Source organism: Heterobasidion irregulare (genome assembly GCF_000320585.1).
Source record: "Heterobasidion irregulare TC 32-1 unplaced genomic scaffold scaffold_10, whole genome shotgun sequence".
Classification (NCBI taxonomy): Eukaryota; Fungi; Basidiomycota; class Agaricomycetes; order Russulales; family Bondarzewiaceae; genus Heterobasidion; species Heterobasidion irregulare.
This window is the reverse complement of record NW_009258206.1, coordinates 1,592,446-1,612,321: the sequence shown is the minus strand read 5'-3', so window position 1 is coordinate 1,612,321 and position 19,876 is coordinate 1,592,446. Positions and strand designations below refer to the sequence as shown.

Below are 19,876 nucleotides of genomic sequence, written 5' to 3'. Positions count from 1 at the left end.
CGCGGAGTCACAAATAACCGTCGATGCAAAGGTTCAAATGTCCCTGCACGACCATCACAGCGACGATGGTCATTCGCTCGCTCACGCTTCCTCAAAGCCGCGCGCTCTTTTCTCCTCGTTGATATCGCCTGAACAGATCTCCACTCGAGCCCCTATTCTCACTTCAGGGTCCTGAGGCACGATCGATAACATCTCAAGGCCCCTTGCTATTATACGTGAATATCGTAGCATATATGTGCACACCGTATGGCATGATGAACATGCAGCACTCCTTGATTTTGGCGGTGAACGTTGCATTGGGAATCAGCCATGCGAGTGCTTGGCCTGATCCTTATGGGAGTCGGGTTGACGCGTACACGGTTCGCAATTTTTGGGGGTAAGTTGGCTAAAAATGCTTGCAAGGACAGCACAATTAACTTTGGCACGCAGGAAAACATGGCACCAGATGATGCGTCGCGTCAGTCTTTTCTCATTGTTTTGCAGTATTGCCGGTGCTGGTGACGTCGCACTAGGGTTCCGTGAGTAATCCCTGAATTGCTAACATGTTAATAACTTATGTTATTAACATTGTTATTAACACTGTTATTAACAGGCCCCCTCCAGGGGGGCACAATGCCGATGTTAATAATGTTAATAATGTTCGAAATTGTATATAATGATCAGCATTTGAATTTACATTGAAATGTACATATTTGGGCAAGGGCCAGGTGGAAAAATTGAAGGTTGTGGCTGTACAATTATGTCTTCCCTGCAAAATAATGATTTTGTCCGGGAGTGCAGAGTCTTGGACTGCATCGGTTCCCGCTCTGGACATTCCGTTACCCATCCCCCCCGCTCGCGCCATGGCCACCGAGTCAAACGACGTCAGCTTTGAGACTGTTCTCGCGGAACTGCATCACCTGCTATTGGGCATACCCCCGGAATCAAATCTGCCTTTCGTGGAAAATTCTCAGGACTCAAATTATGCATGCTTCCTCAACTTTTCTCTGGACCCTGATCTGATGGAGAAGATCGAAGATGAGGTCGGGATATTCAGTGAACAATTCAAGTCAGTTTTCGGCTGGCAAACACGGTCGACCGGAGATGGAATCATACCGGAGCTGGTGACTTCTTGTTATTAACACCACTTTCTTTATTAACATGTAAATAAATCGATTTTTAACATGTTAATAATGCTTTATATACAATTGTTATTAATCTGTTATTAACTCATGTTAGAAATTCCTCGGAGAGGCAAATGTTATTAACATTTGTTAACAACTGTCCGTGAATTACTCACGGAACCCTACGTCGCACAGTACATATCATTCATCGGCCGATTCTTCTCCAGCTTGTTCAGATTCCAACGTGGTACCCCTTTATCCTCCTACACGCAACTCTACATCGGGTTCATCGTCTCGGGTATCATGCATACCGCCGGTGGTGATGCCATGGTGGGGTATAAGTACCTAGGCGCATCCTTGCCCTCTTTCCTTGTCCGGCCTTTGGCTATAACGTTAGAAGATCTAGTCATAGCATCAGCTTCTAAGGCCGGATTCCAGTCGACGAGGCTTGCCAAGTTCCTATGATATGCTTGGGTGCTTGCTTGATTCGTGCTCTCTTCGCCGTGGTACATAGATTAGTCATTGAGGGACGGGATCGGTCGTTCTGAGGTCCTCCCATTTTCTCTGACCAGGACCATATGGAACATAGCAGCTCAAGCGAAGTGATTTGCCGCTTTCTTTCCCGCGACAATCAGTGATTTCCTAATCTTAAAGTGACAGGATTGACTTTCTCTCACAGGTCGGGGTACTTGCCTGTCATTATCTTTCGAATGTCTTGATTAATGTAGTCATCGCGTTGTTCTTTATCGCATGTTGCGTGGATACCCTGCTCCAAGACATCGTTACTGCCTGAAAAATCCCAGAAGCCCTGAAAGATGGGTTGTGGGGATTGAGAAATTGGCTCCCAGTAGCTCCCAGTCAAATGTCGCAAAAAGGGTGAGAAACGTGGTCACATGATGGATCTGAACCGCGTCGAAGTCGTCGACGCGTTTGTGAGCTCAGGTTTTCTCTCCCTTTCTGCCACCCGCGCCTCTCTGCTCGACGCTAGCCATGGACTCTAGCGAAGTTGGCAAATATGGCCTGCTTTTACTTATGAAGAAGCATGATCCCGAGGCTTCGATTGCATCGTTCCCCATTGATGAGGAGGAGGTCACCTTTGGACGTGATTCCAGCTGCAGCGTGCGGCTTTATTACAACACAGTGAGTGCCCTACACGCAAAGATCATCTTTCAAGAGAGAAAAGTGAGTTTGAGGCTCTTTTCACTCCTGTATATCTCATCCGACACTTCCAGGCGTTTCTCATCGTTCTCGGAACACACGGTCTCTCAGTGGACGGCTGCCCTGTGTTCCCTAGTGCTCCATCTTCCCAACACCCTACGACCATACCATTATCCAATGGCTCAGAGATTGAGATTCATAAGAAACGATTTCGCTTTGAATATCCACCCAAAGCCATTCGCGCTGCACTCTTGGCTACCCCTTCTCCCACTAAGAAGACGCGAAGGCGGACGCTCCGACTATCGATGATACAAAGTGCCCAAGTATTTACTCCTAGACCGAGCAAAAACCCGCGCGAGAATCTTCGTGTCCTTCAGAGCCCAATCAAGCCTCTTGGTTCGCCGCTCAAATCCGGATATCATGCTGAGGAAGATGAAGAGGAGCCCATCATCCTTGTCAATGGTGACAACCCACGCGTGGTAGAAGAAGAGAAAGACCTTGTCATCCTCGAACATGTCGAGGTGGAGGACCCAGAACCCGAACCTCAGCACCGACCACTCAAGATTCACAAGAAAGCCCCCGCACTAGGTGTCGCGAATGTCGAGGCCAGAACTCCGATGCGTGCACGGCAAGCGTCGGGCTCATACGCACCGCTTGCGTCTCAGCCTGCACCTGTGCAGCCTCAACCCCAGCCCCAGCCCCAGCCGCCGCTACAGACCCCCCGTCGTCGGGCCCCGCGTTCGTCGCTACATCGCGTCGCGCTGTTGCGTTCGGCACAGCGCGCAGCTATGCGCGCAGAAATGGAGTATGAGGAGGATGAAGAGCGCGAGGTGGAAGAGAGTGTGGGCACGCTTGAGGGATTGAGAACTGCTTTACTCGAGGCCAACGAGGAGGAGGATGAGGACGATGATAAACTTAGCAGGTTTGCAGGGGAATTAGGGGGCAGAGATGAAGATGAGAATGACGACGAGGACGAGCATAGTGAGCCGGAGGATGGCGGGCAGGATCAACAGCAGGCCCCGTCCGGCTGGCTGAAGAGCCTCGAGGTTGTGAGATCTGCTTGGCCATTCCGTGTGTCCCAGTCACCCGAGAAACAGATGCAGCACGAAGAGCAAGACATTACAGAGGTGTGTGCATCAATCTGCGGTTTCATTTGCGGCCACAATGCAGAGTCGCTGGGCGAGTGCGCTAATCGCTGGCTGCTGTAAAGTGTTGGCACAGTTTGCACATATATGAGGGTGGTCCCTTGGAACACCCGTGGGCTGTCTTTTGCGTTGACTGTAGACGTGTCGATTTTTCGATCATCTGGCCGCTCCTCCCTTCCCGATCCTGACTTGAATTCCTTAGGCCCAGATCCATGACGACGGTGAGGAAAACATCAAGCACGATTCTGATGAGAACCAGCCTCCTCAATACGTGCACGACTCTCACGAGACAGCTGGGGCGGATACACAGACTACACATCCCGATGCCGACGTCGATCACCAGCCCTCGTCACGGCCCCCTCCACGACGTGTGCATGGAGCTTTCATGACTCCTCAGGCCAAACGTACGAGTGGTGGTCTTAGGGGAGCAGGGAGGTACTCTATCGGGGGTGGAAGCTCAGACGGACCGCAAAGAGTCAGGCTGGTTCAGCCTTGGAGGATCGGAGATATCGTAGTCCCGGTTCCCGAGGAGCACGAACCGAAGGAAGAGGATGACAAGAGTACGGTGCGAGACCTATCAAAGTCTGCGAGCGTTCGTGTGAGTGAAGAGGAGAAGAAAGTCAGTGCTGCTCGCTATTCAACGGTCTTGAACGCGACGGTTGACCCATGTCCACAGGCGATCCAGGCTCGCCGGCGCTCTGCCTTCGCTATGCCGGATGACTTCTTTGGGGGACAAATTCCCGGCTCCCGTCGCGCCTCTGCTGTTGTGCCTCCGCCTGCCACACCTGTCACTTCTCCAACCAAAGCTTGGGTCTCGAGCAGAGAGGTAAAGGAGGAAGAGGAAGAAAACACCAGTGTGCTGTTGGAGAGGATGAAGGAGATGGTGGAGGGCATGAAGCGAAGGCGAAGCATGAGGGAGGAGCACGAGTCGCGAAGAGCAACGCTTGGCGAACTCAAGGAGGAGGCTGAAGGCCGGCTCGAGGATGAGCATGCCGTGGAAGATGATGGAGGTGCATTTGACCAAGATGCTATGGACCATGATGGTGCTACGAATGAAGGCAGGAGAGAGGAGGAGCTTATCGAGGAGCCCGAGGAAACCGACTTTGAAGACGTTGATGAGGCACATATGGACATCGTCGAAGGCACTGATGAGGACGAAGACTCTACCGACGATGAACTTCAAGAAGAAGGTGCAGTCGACATCACTCCCTGTGAGGTTTCCTCCATACCCTTCAACGAGGAATCAACCTTGGCTTCCCAAGTACCGCCTGAGACACCCCAGATGGATAGTCTCAGACATATGTTCTCCAGCGCTCAAACAGCGCTGGCTACGCCTCAGTTCTCTGGCGTGCGTGAGATGTACCTCAGGGAGCGTGCTCAGGACACCAGCACTCCCATATATGAAGGTGTTGGAGAAATGATGTCCACACCCGCAGCGTACCGCGCGCATGAAAGCACGCAAGAGTCGTCCGACGAGGCCGAGGACAGCCAGGACGACTCTAGCGACAAGGACGATCCTCCAACACCTGTTCCTGCTCGTGCCACAAGAGCAAAAAGGACGCCTGCGCTTAAAGCAAAAGCGGATCCTCCGGCGACGCGCAAGAGGACCCCGGCTGTTAGGGCTTCAACTAGACAAGCAGAGACAACACCTGCAGGTGCAGATGCGACGCTCATGGCAGACGACGAGCTAACGCCTGACCTCCCCCCTGTGAGGGGTACACGGAAGGCCTCGGACGCCCCGAAGGGCGCTATTGTTAGAAGGAGTCGTCGAGCTGCAAGTGAGGCAGAGGACGAGCAGGACGTTGTACCGCCTGTCAAGGCCAACCCTACCGGGACGAAAGTCACTAGGGTGAGTCTCTACATTTTATTTTCAAGATACGTCAGGATCTTATATTGAACATGATCGTTGCATAGACCAAAGTCATCTCGAAGGCTGCGGCCAAAATTGTGAAAATCAACGAAGTCAGTGAAGACGAGGTGAAAGCATCGGGATCCTCAAAGCGAGTCCGTCGTGGCGCAACCGATCCCGCGGCCTCCACCGATGACGAGCCTCCGGCGCCTAAGACTGCAGGAAGATCTCGCATCCCGAAAATTGCTGCTTCAACCTCGCTGCAGTCAGGTTCAGATGTTCCTATGAAGATTGGGCCTCCAAAGGGTCGCCGGGCAGTCCGTGCTAAGGTCCCTGTTGCTATGCCAGCAACTGAGGCCTCGGCGTCGAAGCTTCGTAGCGACGAGCCTCAAGCTCTCGATATGGACGAGGATCCACTCGACGCCTTTGGTCGTCCAGAATCAGCGGAGGAGGTGGAAGCTCATCCCGCTGCTAAGGTCCGGCGAAGGCGGAACAAGGCTACAGCTCAGGTTGAACCTGTCGTTGAAGAGGAGCCGACCGCGAACACAGCTACTCGCAGCGTTCGTGAAAAGAGAATACCGACGCCGGTTGCCACCTCCAGCCGAACGACTACACGAAGCCGTGCAGCTTCGGGGAAGAAAGCTTCCCCCATCCCAGAAGACAAGGAGAACTCTCCCAAGGACCCTGTTGTGAAGGAGGAAGACGATGAGCAGACCATGACAGCAGCTGTAAGAGTGCCGAGAACGAGAAGAGCCAAAGCACAGAGCGAGCCGGAGAAAGAGCCTGTTCCACCCAAGACGAGAGCTACGAGGACGAGGACTGCGAGCGCTCGGAAGTGAATGTGGATTGTGACCGAGATCTCTGCGTGGATCGCAGGAGATCGCTGGAGGTCTCCAGAGTGTTTGTTGCATTGTTGTCGTGTTATTGCTCCTTCTTTATTTTTACGACCTTCACGACCATGGTTATGACGAGATGGCTTGTAGTGGCTTGTACTCCACCATGCAATGCCTTGGGACTACCTGACGTATCTGCGACTGCTCAGTTCATTTGCTTACGATTAGCGATCAAGCCATACTCGATGAACTCGGTGGGGGAGCAATATAACGTGGGTTTCCATTTTGGGAAATGAAGTTCGGCCTTTGAGCGGTCTTCGATGTCCAAGACGCCCATCATCACGTACTTTGCAGCTCACGGGCAGTCTCGAAAATGAACGACTCGGCTGTTGTATCTGAACCACCATGTATGCGCTCTTTTCGCCTTCCTGCCTATCATCCTTGACGAATCTCACGTATTTCTCTAGAGGCCGCATTCCTGAGAGCTCTTTGCATTGAGCACTGAAGACTACAGAATTTCTCTCTTCTCGTCGTGCTCGGACCAGCTCGATGTCAGAGCACACCCTCTTCTCTCCACGGTTCATGTTCGTGTCGAGCGCAGTCATGTTGATTGCTTCCGGGATCATGCAATTATGTGCTACGTGGTCGTCAATGCAGCTGGCTCGAGTAAGGTCAGACACGTCTCATCTTGACGCGTCGGTGGAGGGTGGAGTACAGTTATCCCCGTTACAGAATGAATACTGTAGGAGCACATGAATCCATCGCTTCTGATATCTTGCTCACATATGGTCGTCAGCATGGCTTGGAAACGATCATCCGTCAACTTTGCCTCTTGATCTTCCCTTCGTCGCACTTACCCTCGAGAACAGTCGTCATTATTCACTTGATGATCTTAATGCCGACGCAGAGTTTCAGTCCATATACCCCGGGAAGTCCCTGGGATTTGTTCATCTCGGCCCAGAGAGGCGTTTCTTCGGCCTTTCCATGTATCACCAAATCCATTGTCTAGACTCGTTGCGTCTCGCTGTGCTCGGAGTTCGACCCCATGGTGAGCACCGTCTCGGCCAATCCGGGAATGCCCACTGGGAGATGGATCACGTGCATCATTGCCTGAACTACTTGAGGCAGACGATTCTGTGCGCGGCAGACTTGACGCTTGAGCCAGAAGTGGAGGAGGGCTCTGATGACGCGGGTGAGGGCTTGGGTGTAACGCACGTATGCAGGGACTGGAGCATGGCATATCAGTATGTGGAGAGGAATTTTGAAGAGTGGGAGCGTTGGAAATTGAATCGGACTGGGAGTCCTAGGGCGACGTAGGTCGATGGCCTCAAGTAAAAGAATATATGTGACTTCCCCCACTCATTGAACCTTAGCGTTCCTGGATCATCGAAACGTGATTGTGGTATCTGACAGCCTCCCAGTCTACCAGATCGCTAACTTTCATCAATATTGATACTTGATACTGCTGCGACCACATCGTCATTCCCCTTGATATCTTCCCGCAGTCCCCTGCGATGAGTGACACGAATCTTAGTGTGAGTGTGCATCATTGCGTGTTGTTTGTCCCTTTCTGACGAGGCAGCGCGCCAGGGATGCTCGTTCAATCACTGCACCCCACCTTCGTCAATTCCTGTTGTTATAGTGACAATAACAATCATTTTGACCTTGTAGATCCTTTTCAGGCGATCCGTACGAGGTATATACACCTTCATTGATGATTCAGGACAGTTTGTGTACTTTCATGGGCACGGCGAGTCGTCCTTGTGTTGACCAGGAGATGAAGAGCAAGAGCCACTATCTCTCTGGCGGCTTGAAGGCATTTGTTGGTAGAGTGCCGGAGAAGTCCCTGCTCCTTGTTCATCATGATGAACGATCATGGACGCGGTGCTGTCGGGATACACCGCGAATCAACCGGAGTTGGAAGCCTCCTATACCGCAGTCTTAAAGGTATGTTCGAAGTCGGAATCGCCTTCCCTTGTCTGGTTTGGTATGCCTTCTCTTGAGGGGAATATTGCTGTTTCATTTGTTCGTCTTCAAACTTTTCAGGTATGTCTTTGTTGGTCAGATGTTTATCTAATGATATGTATCCTTTTTGTATCTCAGTATGTACAGGGTAAATATTGCTCAAACTACTTGTTGATATACTGACTCGATTCTTTACCTATAGCCGCAAGCATGATGTTGTTGGTGAGTCGTACCTCATGTGTTCCGCCTGAATAGTGAGTGAACGTTCTTTTAGATACATGATTGGGCAATCCTCTTCGGCGAAGAGGTAAATTTCTTTGATCCTCTGTTCCAGATGTGACTTGAATAGGGCATATCATATCATATCAAGGTTGACTTGGTTTGGCGAGCCCGCTGGACATTTCCAAATATTCTCTTTCTTATCACAAGATACACTCCTTTCATTGACATGGTTGTTAACTTGTATCGTACGTCGTTCATCGTCTCCCAAATTCTTCATCTCATCTCCAATTCCGTAGACTCGCTTAATAGAAACGCAAGTCCAGAGGTTTGGCTTCCGTCTGCTTCTCTCACTTTTGGAATTGCTGCTAAAGTCTATTCATTTTGAATGATACAGACCTGCCAAGCCACTTACGCTTTCATCAGCTGTCTGTTATATGCGTATCTTTCCTGTTTATAAAGGTCTCATTAACCGGCTCACAGGGTCAATGACCATCGGAGTGGCATTGAGCGAAAGTGAGTTTCGTAGTGTTGAATCAAACCATTCTAAAATGCTGCTTCCAGTTGTTATGCTTTTGCGTACATATGCGATCTTAGACCGCTCAAGACGAGTTCTTATCGGCCTCGGGTCTTCTTGGATCGTGGGTGTTTTGCTTCTGTATTATCATTTAGCGCGTCTGTATAACACAGTGTATACGCAGATTTCATTCATATTAAGCATGGGATTCATTGGCGCAAGTGTGAAGGCACCCTCTGGTTCGTCCTCTTCTGAGCTCTAGCCATAACGACGGCGATCATTGATTTCTTTTGAATAGTTGATACTGGGATCCGTTCCTTCGGCTGCAGTAGCGAGACGAGGGGTATGGCGATTCAGGTTGGAGCCTTTGCAAGTTTGCTTTGCATGGAGACCCGTACGTCAGTTTCGTGGTGTCGAGACTCCTTTCTGAACATTACTTTATCTTCTGCTACAGTCATCGTGATTCTCACTGTCAGAAAAGCTTTTCAGCTAAGGAATTGTTGCTATCATTTCTCCCACCCAGGCTTTGCATTCGCTGATGCAGTCTACGTGTATAGCGCGTTATCGACTTGGGTCATTAAATTTAATCTTCAACACACTTTATTTGGATGGTAAGCTTGATTTGTTGTTGCTGTGCTTCGCTGAATAATTACGTGGTGTCGTAGGGATTTTCTTCTACATGACCATCCTACGTAAGTTACTCAGAAACTCCACAAGATAACATTGCAGTGAACAGTTTTCCTGCAGTCTTTTCCTACATCAACATCATATTCGTAGTCATGTCACGTCAGCTTGTACGTGCAGTTCGACGCCAGACTTTACTTGCTCTCATCAATCCCTTCTACAGCCGGAAATAGCTCACATCTTCGTCGCGTAAGCCCAAAACGCCTTGCAACACGAACTCACTCAAGTTTGACGAAACCGCTCTACCTACAGCCCCATGCGTGTCTTTCATGGCCTCCTTTCCTGTCGCATGCTGCTCAACATCCGGCGTGTTGCCATGCAGCATGTGCCCCTCGCCCTTCCTACCCATCTCCACGCTCCGGAGCTCAATGTGTACCCACTCCCTATATATCCTGACAAAGAGTTGGATTGGGAGAGGCCTAGCTTTGCCCCGTCTAAGATATTGTGGCGTTCTCGAGAGGTGTGGCAAGACCACAAGTCTCGCAATGGTGTACACGAGAGTTTCATGGAGATGCAGTCGTGGTTGCAGATGTGAAGTATAGGACGCAGCAGGGATGCGGCATACTGCGAAGAGTAGGTATGTCGGCGAAATGGATATACTATATGCCTCTATTACAACCAGTATTGTATTATTAGAGGCCCCGTGCCGCTGTCTGTAAGAACTCGTAGACGATTTCTTAGTCCAGCTTTGTATTGTTACCTCCTAGTTCCCAAGCCTTAGATGCACGCCTCTTCTTGGCCCACTCTCGAGCACGCACACGCCGTGCCTCCTTCACAGCATCCTCATCAGCGGAGACCTTAGCTGGCCCCCGGACCGTTGATCCTTCCGTCTCCGTTATCTGTGAACTCACTAGTTGCTCAACCTGACTTGCGCCTTCCGCACCCTTGCAACTCTCTGACTGTGAATCTTCATCGTCGCTCCCCTCATAACGCATCAGCCCGCCCAACCCTTTCTCTCTCTCTTCTTTTTCCTTCGCCTCCTCTGCTTCCTTCTTGATTTTAGCCTTGATCAAAGCCCACGTCCGCGACCATCGTCCACGTAGAAACGCGAAGCGTGAGTCCGCACCGTGATTGGCCAATATTCGCATTTCCAACTGCGCGGCGTTTGAAGAAGACAGTATGTGCGTCGCTGTCCGACGCATGACAGCTTTCTGAGGTTCGTCAGGCTTTGAGAGTGAAGGGTCAGCAAAGGTATTCCTTTCCCAGTGTAGACATACCTCCTCATCACTACCGCCCCATTCATCCTCTGGAGGGTCTATCACCTCACCTTCTCTAGCTTGCAGCGCTCGCAATCGATCCTCTCGGTTCTGAGCAATTCGCTTGCGGCGCTTCTCACGACGAAGATCCTCAATCTCCTCAGCTGTGAGTAAGGTGTCTTCGGCGTCAGAAGGCAGGTCAGAGCACCCTGACGGTGAGCCAGGTTGTATTGAGACAGAAGGTTGGGTAATCGTTGGAGGTAAAGCATCCACAGTCAATTGATCATCGCATCTATTGTGGACTGTCAACCTCTAGGCATAAGCAGGGCGGAAAGGGCGGAAAGAAAGATACCAAATTCATCATTATCGTGGTCTCCTCCAACATATCATCACACAAATAGCACTTATCATGAGCTCAAACGGGCGTAGCCCTTTTTAAGGGAAAAGGAGCGATGAATCATACAAGAATGCATACACACCTATCTACACACGCATCCCCTGAATCGTCGGTATGGTTTCCACTTCCTTCCCATCTCAACGAGCTATCTCCTGCCTTCATCCCTTGCAGACCCGAGGTGGGTTCATCAATCATGATCTCTAGGGCGCGAGCTGCTGGTGGTTGTGATCCACAGATGACATCCGCCTCGTAGGCGACTATGAAGATGGCTGGATCTGTTTCTCTAAGCTGTGCATCCTGCGCACCGGTAGAGTAGGACCCTCGGTGTTCTGATATCTGCGCAAGCTTGCGCTTGCGAGACTGTGACATCAGCAGAAAGTTCGTGAAGAGGCTACTGAGCGGCGGCACGGTAAGGCACGGTATCGAAGCGTGGCGGTTTCCAACCAAATCGGGCTGATCTCAGGCAGCAACGTAAGCGATTCCTCCTTCAACCTCCGACGTGGCCTGTGGATATCCGTATCCGACTCTGAGTCGACCAAATTCAGGGTTTTCGCTTGATAGCTCAAGGAATGTAGACTCGAAGATATCCTATCCAGGATACCTGCTCAATCCATATGTCATTGCACTCATCTGATTGTGATTCATCAATCGCGGTGAGTGACAAGTTGTAAGGCTCGGTGAGTGCTCACCGCGACTGCCGTGTCTGGATGTCGATGGTAGGTCTCTCGGCCTCTATGTATCAAGGCCCTGTGAGGCATCCTCGCTTCCAGGTTTGACATCACTTGATCCTTGAACTTTTGCGGGGCCTTATCGGTTCCCAACTCAGTTGTCCATGTACCACTTTGCATCTCTTCCTTGATTTCAGGAGCTCTCTCACCTGAGCTGGTCATTTCCACACCTCTTTTCTGCGATCCCACAGATGACGATGAGTGCCACAAGCCAAGGGTCTCCCGTACATCTAGATATCCACGGTGGACAATGTCCAGGAATCTACCAGTCATCAATCCATCACGGCTGCATGAAGCAACCGTTCATCTATCGTTGTCAGGCCTACGACTCCCACTACTCACCAAAATTGCTTCCAGCTCTACCAGCGATAGATCGTATCCAGCATGGCATTCTAATGATCATCATTAAGCCCCAGAATTCTGATATCCTGGCATGACAGTACTGCGATCCCTCTTAAACACAGGGACACGAGGTGTTCAGCACTGTGTCTGCCTGTGACCCCTCTCACTCCTTTGCCATGTCGAGGTACAGTCTCGATGGTTCTTTGACCCGCTTACAAGCCTTCAACGTGAGTTGCGATAGTATTACTTTGATTATAATAGATCTCATCGTTATTGGAACCTGTCTGTAAGTATGTACAAGGTAAGATATTTTCTAGAAGTTCGAAGTGAATTCTAAGGGATAGTTTATTTTTTAAACAGTCGCTTGTATGATGATCTTGGTGAGCGTTTTGATTTTGAAATCATTCGCCCTCACTTACGGAGGAACACAGATTCAAGATTGGTTGGTGCTGTTTGGAGAAGAGGTACGTTCCTAGTGTATCCAATCCTTTGTCATTATTCAACTTTTGTCAATATTTTCAGGTCGATCTCGTCTGGAATTCGCAGTGGTCGATTCCAAAGTTGTTGTACATTATCAACCGCTACGCTCCTTTTGTCGACGTAACTCTCGACTTGTATCGTAAGGGCCATTCCAAACTTTGATATCACCTGCTTGATCAGATTCCGCTCAGATTCGCTCTCCAAAAGTATTTCCCCCGAGGTACCTTCTCCCTCTGAGGTTCAGTGCGATGGCTGAATTGTAGAATGGCTGAATCTAGATGTGCCGCACGACCTACGGTATCTTCACCGGTGAAAATCGACTATCAGTGCTTCGAGATTACATCCTGATCAACTCCCGCACAGTTTCGATGGTTCTTGGATTTTCCCTCACCGAAGGTATCGTTCTTTCGTCTTCCTTTGAATTTGAATGATTGACTGCTACTTAGCCGTCATGATTCTCCGTGTATATGCCCTATACAATGGCTCTAAACGTATACTGAGGAATCTTGCGAGCCTTTGGATCGTAGGTGTCGCCAGCTTGCTTCAATGTCACGGATGTTCACTTCATCATAGTGCATGTTCATCACATCAATTGTCCTCCTCGTGTTCAGTATGCGAGCCTATATACGTAAGAGTCTAAAAATCTTGCTGGTGGTAGCTCTTCCCAGCTGAAATTCATTGCGAAATACCTTCTTTCAGCCCGAACTATTCCAGGAATTAGTGGCTGTCAACCCCAAGGGAATGCAAATAGCCCCTACCTTGGTGCCCTATTTGGAAATTTAGGATTTATAGAGACGAGTGAGTTTGATTCGAAACTGACCGGACATATTTTGATTCTCGATCCTGAAACCATTTGATCAAAGTCATCGTGTCTATCACGATTCATAGAGTGTTCTATGAGAGAGGTAATTTGCATCCTATTATATGCCTTCTAGACATATATTCTGACTCTACCTTAGCTCGATACGCAGGAGCGTCGATGCCCGTGTTACTCAAGACATTATATCTTGATGGTGAGTGAGGTCTTCCAGCTTTGAGGTATATTCTGGCATCCCCATCTGTATACATTCTACAGGTATATTATTCTTCCTGTTCATTATAGGTGCGTCATCTGTGATACGTGTTTACAAAGTGTTATTACTGACCTATTTTTTCACAACAACTCAGGTTCTTCATACATCAATTTGTTCTTCATCTCTATGTCATCCGTAAATGTGCGTATGAAGCCCGTGATCAGCATCTCAAAGAGCCATATTCATAGTCTTAATTAGTCAGAGTGGACTGCCATCTTCATCACGTATGTGGAGATTCTCTTTATTATTCCACCCCCTGAAGTGCTGATTACAGTGGACATTTTGTAGTCCGACGCGTGTCTTCCATGGTCTGTTGTCCTGCCGCATGCTATTGAACCTCCGGCGTGTGGCAGCTGGCACTCGATCTCTTATGTTACCTAGCTTTAAGAATACCATAAACGATTCTATCACACTCCAGTAAGACCTTCGCCCTATCGAACCTAGTCAAGAGACACTATTTTTTTCTATTCCACCATATCTAAATTTCGGCTACTCTTAAATTGGTCGGTCTCGTACCTTTGTATACCGCAACCGCCGGGAGACATACGGTGGCATATATATCATGATTCACTTCCGCAAGCCCCACGGTCTGGTCATCTCAAGAGAAGGAAAAGAGAGAAAGTAAATTTAAACAAAAAGAAAGTAGGAGGTGACCCGTGACGTGAGGGAAAATGTGACCCGGCGTTGCAGTGTCACAAGCTATGTCACGACCCGCCTGCGAACTTGCGGTCATTCGGCCCTCTGCTCGCCGTACAACAAAATGGTGAACACCCTTCACCTGCAAGGCTTCCAAGGACGCTAACTCATCAATTCTTACATAGGCTCGTAATGAGGAGAAGGCGCAGTCTATGCTCTACCGCTTCCGTGAAGCCCAAGCGGCAGAGCTTGGGCTAGGTACGCGGAGCGACCGACGTCCACGCATGGCGAGCGCGTGCAAGAGCCTGCGTGACTGTGAGCGCTGGCGTGGCGAAATTCTGCGAGAAATCAGTCGAAAGGTATCTAAAATACAAGACGGTCAGTGTCCACACTGCAATGGCGCGAGCTTCAAGTTAATCTGTCGAAACACAGCTGGACTGTCAGACTACGAAGTCCGTGACCTGAACGATGATATCAACAAATTGATGCGGGAGAAGAGGCATTGGGAGAACCAAATTGTGGCTTTGGGAGGCGCGAATTACAGGCGAAATGTAGCCATGTTGGACGATGACGGGCGGGAGGTTCCTGGAACGAAGGGATACAAGTGCGTGTTGCTTCATCCCAATGCTTCCTTCAAAGTCATACTCACTACAGGGACGCGCAGGTATTTTGGAAGAGCAAAAGAGCTTCCCGGCGTCCGAGAGCTCTTCGAGAGTCGCAAAAAGGAAGAAGATGAAGAAACAGCAACACAAAGCTTCTTCAGACGTTTCACGAACCAGGGACCATCTTATTTTGGCGATTTGGACGAGGCGGATGGATCTTTATTGCAATACGAGCAAGACGCTGAACAAGAAGGTACGTTTCAGCATCGTGTATTGCTGTCAACGTACACTCAATGCATTAAATATGTGACAGAGTGGAATGAAGCCTATGAGAATCTGCGAGAAACGCTGGGTCTTCCAGCAGATGAACCAATACCAAAAATACCTCGATCAAACGTTTCACACCCATCCCAAACGCTTCCCCCTTCTGACCCACCACCTTTATCCTCTGACGCTAAACGCAAAGCACCATCGGACGACAACGATGAGAAAGACGATAATCAGAACTCTGATGCAGCAAAACGATCTAAAACAGACGCTGTCGTACCTTCGACAGGGTCGGAACGCCGAACAGCAGACCCGACGGATGTGCTGGTGGCACATGCCAGAGCGGCGGCAGCGTACATACAGTTCTTGGAGCCAGAGAATCTCCTTCCTCCCAAGATGCCGTCGAAAGAGGAAATGGAAGGTGTATTGTTAGAGCTAAGAAAGAGGGCTCTTGTGGATGAGTATTTTGGGAACTAGTGAGATGGCGGACAGTTCCTATCCTTGCGGGGTGAGGCCCAGTGAGAACCCCCGCTATTGTAATCTAGACATAACCAGCCACATCTATGTCGTGATCGGCCCACCTATTAGCACCTAGTACTATTGTAAAACACTACAGAAACATCCTTGAGAAAGCCAAAATCTGTCACAAAACAAGGTACAATCAGCATATTCCACCTGTCCTCTCGAAACAAACCCCAGCGGGCGAGAGCTTGACGAGATTCCTGCCAGGTTGGGCACGTGACATGATCAACAGCGCGCGGGCGGGGCGCGCGTAGTATTGGTCGCGTCCGGACTCTGGGACGCTTCCCGCTCTTCCCTTTGCATCCTCGTAAGTGCTTCAGCTGTTTATTGACCCTCTTGAATCATACCTGAACGCAGTTAGGATGCCCCGAGCTCCGAATGGGCGGTACTACTGTAACTGTATCCAGCACTGCGGGGGCACCTGGCAAGAACGGAGTCGCAGAACGCACACTCGACATGCACCATATCGACACGTCACGTCTCGACACGTCGGCCATCCTACCACATCCTCCTCTTTTACAGATTTCATTAGGACGTTGGGCTCAGACCACAATGGCGAATCCGCACCAGTGTCCCAAAGGGGACATAGCTCAAACGTCGAGATAGCCGCACAGGTATGGTCTACCTCGTATAAAACACTATGTTTGGTGCTAATCACTCTTCTGAACACAGGCACATAACCTAGGGATCCTTCAGCCTGCGAGGAACTCCCGCGCGGACGGTGGCTTTGCCCAAAACACAGCTCTAACTGCTACCCCACCAATCGACGGCCATGGTGCCGTTCCAGTGCGGGACGGGACAGCGCCAATGGTCCATCCCACTACTGCCCCTCTCGCTGTGGCCGCGGTCTCTTTCTCGGGCCCATCTAGCCCATTGACCGAACTGGAGGGGGACGCTAGTCAAACGAGCCGCCCTCCACAGATTACTCTTGCTACACCGCATCCCAATGAGGCCATGTGCCCTCGTGAGACCACTGAGTCTCCACCTGATTCAGATCACACACCCCCACCCGGCAGACAAGACGAGTCACTCATTGACATATCCGCAAACATGACGCAGCCCGCTGGCACGTTGGTGCACACACCCGAGGAATGGCTCGACGGCGGTTTCCCTGATGGCGGCATCTTGCTAGACACAGTGGAAGACGAACTCCTCAATGCGGGACCCTGTGGTGCTGCGGGTGCACTCAATAATGACGACGACAATGAAGACGACGACGACGTGGACATCACCGCGGAAAACTCTCCCTCCCTGATAGAAGACATCCGCATCACGGAGCGTTTCATCTCAGAACTCCAGACCGCCACGTTGAAAAATGGAGATCTTCCATTGAGCCTGGTTCAAACCTTGCAAGACCCGGATCACTGTCCCCAAGGGCCACTGGTAGAACTCAACGATCCCATCCTCCGACTCTCCCTCGATCTCTTCCTTGCGGTTAGCAATGCATCTCAGCAGACTTATACAGATATCGGGGCTGCGCTCATGCGATACCAGCCCGCCCTGAAAATCTTGTCATTCGATCAGATACAACGCCGCGTTGCCGAATTGAGTGGTGTGGTTCCGATCATCCATCATATGTGTGTCAACACCTGTGTCGCCTTCACAGGACCTTTCCGGGATCTGACCAAGTGTCCGGTGTGCTACGAGCTCCGGTACGACCCTCTCAAACCAGGCTCAAATGTGCCGCGGCAGGAATTCCATACAATCCCTCTAGGGCCGCAGCTACAAGCAGTTCGCCGTTCCGTCGAGGGATCCCAGGCCATGCGATATCGACATGCATGCTATGAGAAGGCCATCAAGGAGATCTACGCGAACCATTCTCTGGCAGAGTTCTGTGACGTCTGGCATGGGACGGACTTCCTCGACGCCGTTCAAACAGGGCATATCAAGCCCCACGATCCGGTTCTCATGTTCTCGGTTGATGGCGCACAGCTCTATCGCAACAAATCTTCAGATTGCTGGATATACATCTGGATCTTATTGGACCGCTCTCCAGACATGCGCTACAAGAAGAAGTTTGTCTTGCCTGGTGGATTTGTCCCGGGGCCATCGAAGCCCAAAAACCTAGATTCATTTATATTTCCAGGAATGTATCACTTATCGGCACTACAGCGTGAGGGAATGTGCCACTGGGATGCCATTGATGAGGCCGTTACGGATTCGAATCCCTTTCTTGCTCTGGGGACCGCCGACAGCCCTGCCATGGCAATGATCTTTGGGGGTGTCGGCCATCACGGCGCCTATGGATGTCGTTTATACTGCCCTCAAAAAGGACGTCACAAGCGAGGCGGGGCACAATATTATCCTGCATGCTTGAGGCCCTGTGATTGTGAGGGTGTTCCTGAGGAGCCTCCAGATTATGATCTTCGGACGATCAAGATTCCTTCCGCACAAGAGACGGAGGCAAGGTACATGCATCTATTTAATAGGAACACTCAATGAATCTCAATCCTTGCACAGATATTTATCCAACTTGAAGTTTGTTTCACAAGCATGCACGCCTGCAGAGTATCGTGCTCGCCGACTGCAGACAGGAGTCTGTAAACCTTCAATATTCAGTGGTCTAGACCCAACCCGACGTCTTCGCATTCCTGCATTATTTCCTGCCGACCTTATGCATCTCACATCCTTGAACCTCACCGATCTCTTTGTGGGGTTGTTTCATGGGACACTTGATTGCAGTGCTTCGGACAATCGTTCGTCCTGGTCTTTTGCAGTCTTTCGAGATCCAGTAGTTTGGCAAATCCACGGCAAGGCAGTCGCCGCAGCAACTCCATATCTCCCTGGTATTTTTGATCGTCCTCCCCGTAACCCTGCCGAAAAAATCAACAGTGGGTACAAAGCGGTTGAGTTCCTTACATGGATCTATGGTCTCGCACCAGCCCTTCTTCATGGTGTACTTCCTGATCAGTACTGGAGAAACTTCTGCAAGTTGGTTGCAGGTATCCGTCTTGTGCATCAGCGCAATATTAGACAGACTGAACTCAAACTTGCTCATCGGCTCCTGATTGAGTTCTCGGAAGAGTTCGAGCAGCTGTACTATCAGCGGAAATCTAGTCGTCTACACTTTTGCCGACAGAGTGTCCACGCACTTTCACATCTCGCTCGACAGGTCACACGGTGTGGCCCCCCCGGTTATACTACGCAGTTCACTATGGAGCGAATGATCGGTGACCTTGGGGGGGAGATAAAACAACACTCGAATCCATATGCCAATCTTTCACAGCGTGGGGTTCGTTGAGCACAGGTGAATGCACTGAAGGCCATGGTACCCAATCTTGATAACAGCACAAAACACCTGCCGCGTGGCTCCAAAGACTTAGGAGACCACTACCTTCTTTTACGAGCCCAAGATTCTTGTGCACGCTCGGTACTACCTGCTGAGGCAATGGTGATAAAGACTTTCTTTCGAGAGGCCGGCGGAGTATATGATGATGTGGGTAGTCTCGAACGAGACTGGGTTCCAAAGGTGCAGCGTTGGGCTCGCCTGCGACTGCCAAATGGACAGGTTACACGGTCCTTGTGGAAGGAATCCCGCAAGCCTGTTAACAAGGTCAGAATGGCCCGCAACGTTAAGGTGAATTCCTCATTGCTGGTTTTTGCATCTGTATGGCCTCGGATAGTACTGACCATGATAATCCTGCAGATCATCTCTGCAGGTCTCATTCAATTTGCAGAAGTGCGGTACTATTTTACCATGCGCATTCAAGGCGAGGTTGTTGCACTAGCGCTCGTCAGTTTGTTCTCGCAGCCCGACACTGAGCTCATGAAGGCTTCCTCGAACACGGTCCTTTCTTGCGAGCATCGAGGGGATTCTGCACTGGCTGTCATCAATGTGAAGACCATTGTAGCAGGCGTAGCAATGATCCCGCACGGAGATGGTCTCCCAAACCTGGGCTCGCGTTTTTTCGTAGTGGAGAAGATGGGACTCGAAATTGCGTCTATGGATGGAGTAGCCGAAGATGCAGCAGATGATTAGAGTACATTCATGTAGCGACGTCTTTTACATCCTATGGACTCGTGCGGTGCCGTTTCAATGGGAAACCTGAGTGGATAACCTTGTGCAAGTGATCTTTGTTATAATTATTGCTACGTGATTCAAATGCAAGCTGAGACTCCTCAGTGACTTCCTCTTTCACTCCATATGAATCATGGTTTGC

The 19,876-nt window shown here is 50.2% G+C and overlaps 10 protein-coding genes across 10 annotated transcripts; 9 read left to right on the top strand and 1 right to left on the bottom strand.

The window, feature by feature from the left end:
• Positions 1-143: 143 nt before the first annotated feature.
• HETIRDRAFT_51982 (uncharacterized protein) lies at positions 144-1,568 on the top strand (the record flags this gene model as incomplete). Its single annotated transcript, XM_009552188.1, has 3 exons — positions 144-376; positions 430-457; positions 1,299-1,568. Coding segments are annotated over 3 exons (531 nt in total), but the record flags the coding sequence as incomplete, so codon positions are not given.
• Positions 1,569-2,093: 525 nt separating this feature from the next.
• HETIRDRAFT_105345 (uncharacterized protein) lies at positions 2,094-6,094 on the top strand (the record flags this gene model as incomplete). Its single annotated transcript, XM_009552740.1, has 5 exons — positions 2,094-2,285; positions 2,336-3,388; positions 3,609-4,025; positions 4,083-5,255; positions 5,321-6,094. The coding sequence occupies 5 exons, from the start codon at positions 2,094-2,096 to the stop codon at positions 6,092-6,094; spliced, it is 3,609 nt and encodes a 1,202-aa protein (XP_009551035.1).
• Positions 6,095-6,470: 376 nt separating this feature from the next.
• On the top strand, positions 6,471-6,866 carry HETIRDRAFT_436352 (uncharacterized protein). The gene is made up of 2 exons (XM_009552739.1): positions 6,471-6,495; positions 6,556-6,866. The coding sequence occupies exon 2, from the start codon at positions 6,638-6,640 to the stop codon at positions 6,842-6,844; it is 207 nt and encodes a 68-aa protein (XP_009551034.1). The 5' UTR covers positions 6,471-6,495; positions 6,556-6,637; the 3' UTR covers positions 6,845-6,866.
• HETIRDRAFT_327711 (uncharacterized protein) lies at positions 6,866-7,405 on the top strand (the record flags this gene model as incomplete). Its single annotated transcript, XM_009552738.1, has 1 exon — positions 6,866-7,405. A coding segment is annotated over one exon (540 nt), but the record flags the coding sequence as incomplete, so codon positions are not given.
• A 558-nt stretch (positions 7,406-7,963) lies between these two features.
• Positions 7,964-10,008, top strand: HETIRDRAFT_118360 (uncharacterized protein; the record flags this gene model as incomplete). Its single annotated transcript, XM_009552737.1, has 14 exons — positions 7,964-8,035; positions 8,192-8,201; positions 8,256-8,275; positions 8,328-8,360; positions 8,403-8,520; positions 8,756-8,788; positions 8,837-8,913; positions 8,974-9,028; positions 9,088-9,183; positions 9,313-9,400; positions 9,455-9,481; positions 9,567-9,583; positions 9,647-9,662; positions 9,726-10,008. The coding sequence occupies 14 exons, from the start codon at positions 7,964-7,966 to the stop codon at positions 10,006-10,008; spliced, it is 945 nt and encodes a 314-aa protein (XP_009551032.1).
• A 43-nt stretch (positions 10,009-10,051) lies between these two features.
• HETIRDRAFT_446376 (uncharacterized protein) lies at positions 10,052-11,956 on the bottom strand (the record flags this gene model as incomplete). Its single annotated transcript, XM_009552736.1, has 4 exons — positions 10,052-10,639; positions 10,691-10,961; positions 11,149-11,426; positions 11,756-11,956. 4 exons carry the CDS (start codon positions 11,954-11,956, stop codon positions 10,151-10,153), a joined length of 1,239 nt encoding a protein of 412 aa, XP_009551031.1. The 3' UTR covers positions 10,052-10,150.
• A 548-nt stretch (positions 11,957-12,504) lies between these two features.
• HETIRDRAFT_173803 (uncharacterized protein) lies at positions 12,505-12,872 on the top strand (the record flags this gene model as incomplete). Its single annotated transcript, XM_009552735.1, has 4 exons — positions 12,505-12,516; positions 12,568-12,600; positions 12,659-12,755; positions 12,808-12,872. 4 exons carry the CDS (start codon positions 12,505-12,507, stop codon positions 12,870-12,872), a joined length of 207 nt encoding a protein of 68 aa, XP_009551030.1.
• A 723-nt stretch (positions 12,873-13,595) lies between these two features.
• On the top strand, positions 13,596-13,887 carry HETIRDRAFT_327368 (uncharacterized protein; the record flags this gene model as incomplete). Its single annotated transcript, XM_009552734.1, has 3 exons — positions 13,596-13,629; positions 13,692-13,718; positions 13,784-13,887. The coding sequence occupies 3 exons, from the start codon at positions 13,596-13,598 to the stop codon at positions 13,885-13,887; spliced, it is 165 nt and encodes a 54-aa protein (XP_009551029.1).
• Positions 13,888-13,994: 107 nt separating this feature from the next.
• Positions 13,995-15,671, top strand: HETIRDRAFT_421663 (uncharacterized protein; the record flags this gene model as incomplete). Its single annotated transcript, XM_009552733.1, has 4 exons — positions 13,995-13,997; positions 14,511-14,929; positions 14,990-15,180; positions 15,241-15,671. 4 exons carry the CDS (start codon positions 13,995-13,997, stop codon positions 15,669-15,671), a joined length of 1,044 nt encoding a protein of 347 aa, XP_009551028.1.
• A 407-nt stretch (positions 15,672-16,078) lies between these two features.
• Positions 16,079-19,695, top strand: HETIRDRAFT_421662 (uncharacterized protein; the record flags this gene model as incomplete). The annotated part of the gene is made up of 4 exons (XM_009552732.1): positions 16,079-16,330; positions 16,389-18,124; positions 18,177-18,886; positions 18,959-19,695. 4 exons carry the CDS (start codon positions 16,079-16,081, stop codon positions 19,693-19,695), a joined length of 3,435 nt encoding a protein of 1,144 aa, XP_009551027.1.
• Between the last annotated feature and the right edge of the window lie 181 nt (positions 19,696-19,876).

What these genes read in the sequence shown, in the direction of transcription:
- HETIRDRAFT_436352 (XM_009552739.1), top strand. Translation starts at nt 6,638, where the DNA reads ATGTCAGAGCACACCCTCTTCTCTCCACGGTTCATGTTCGTGTCGAGC.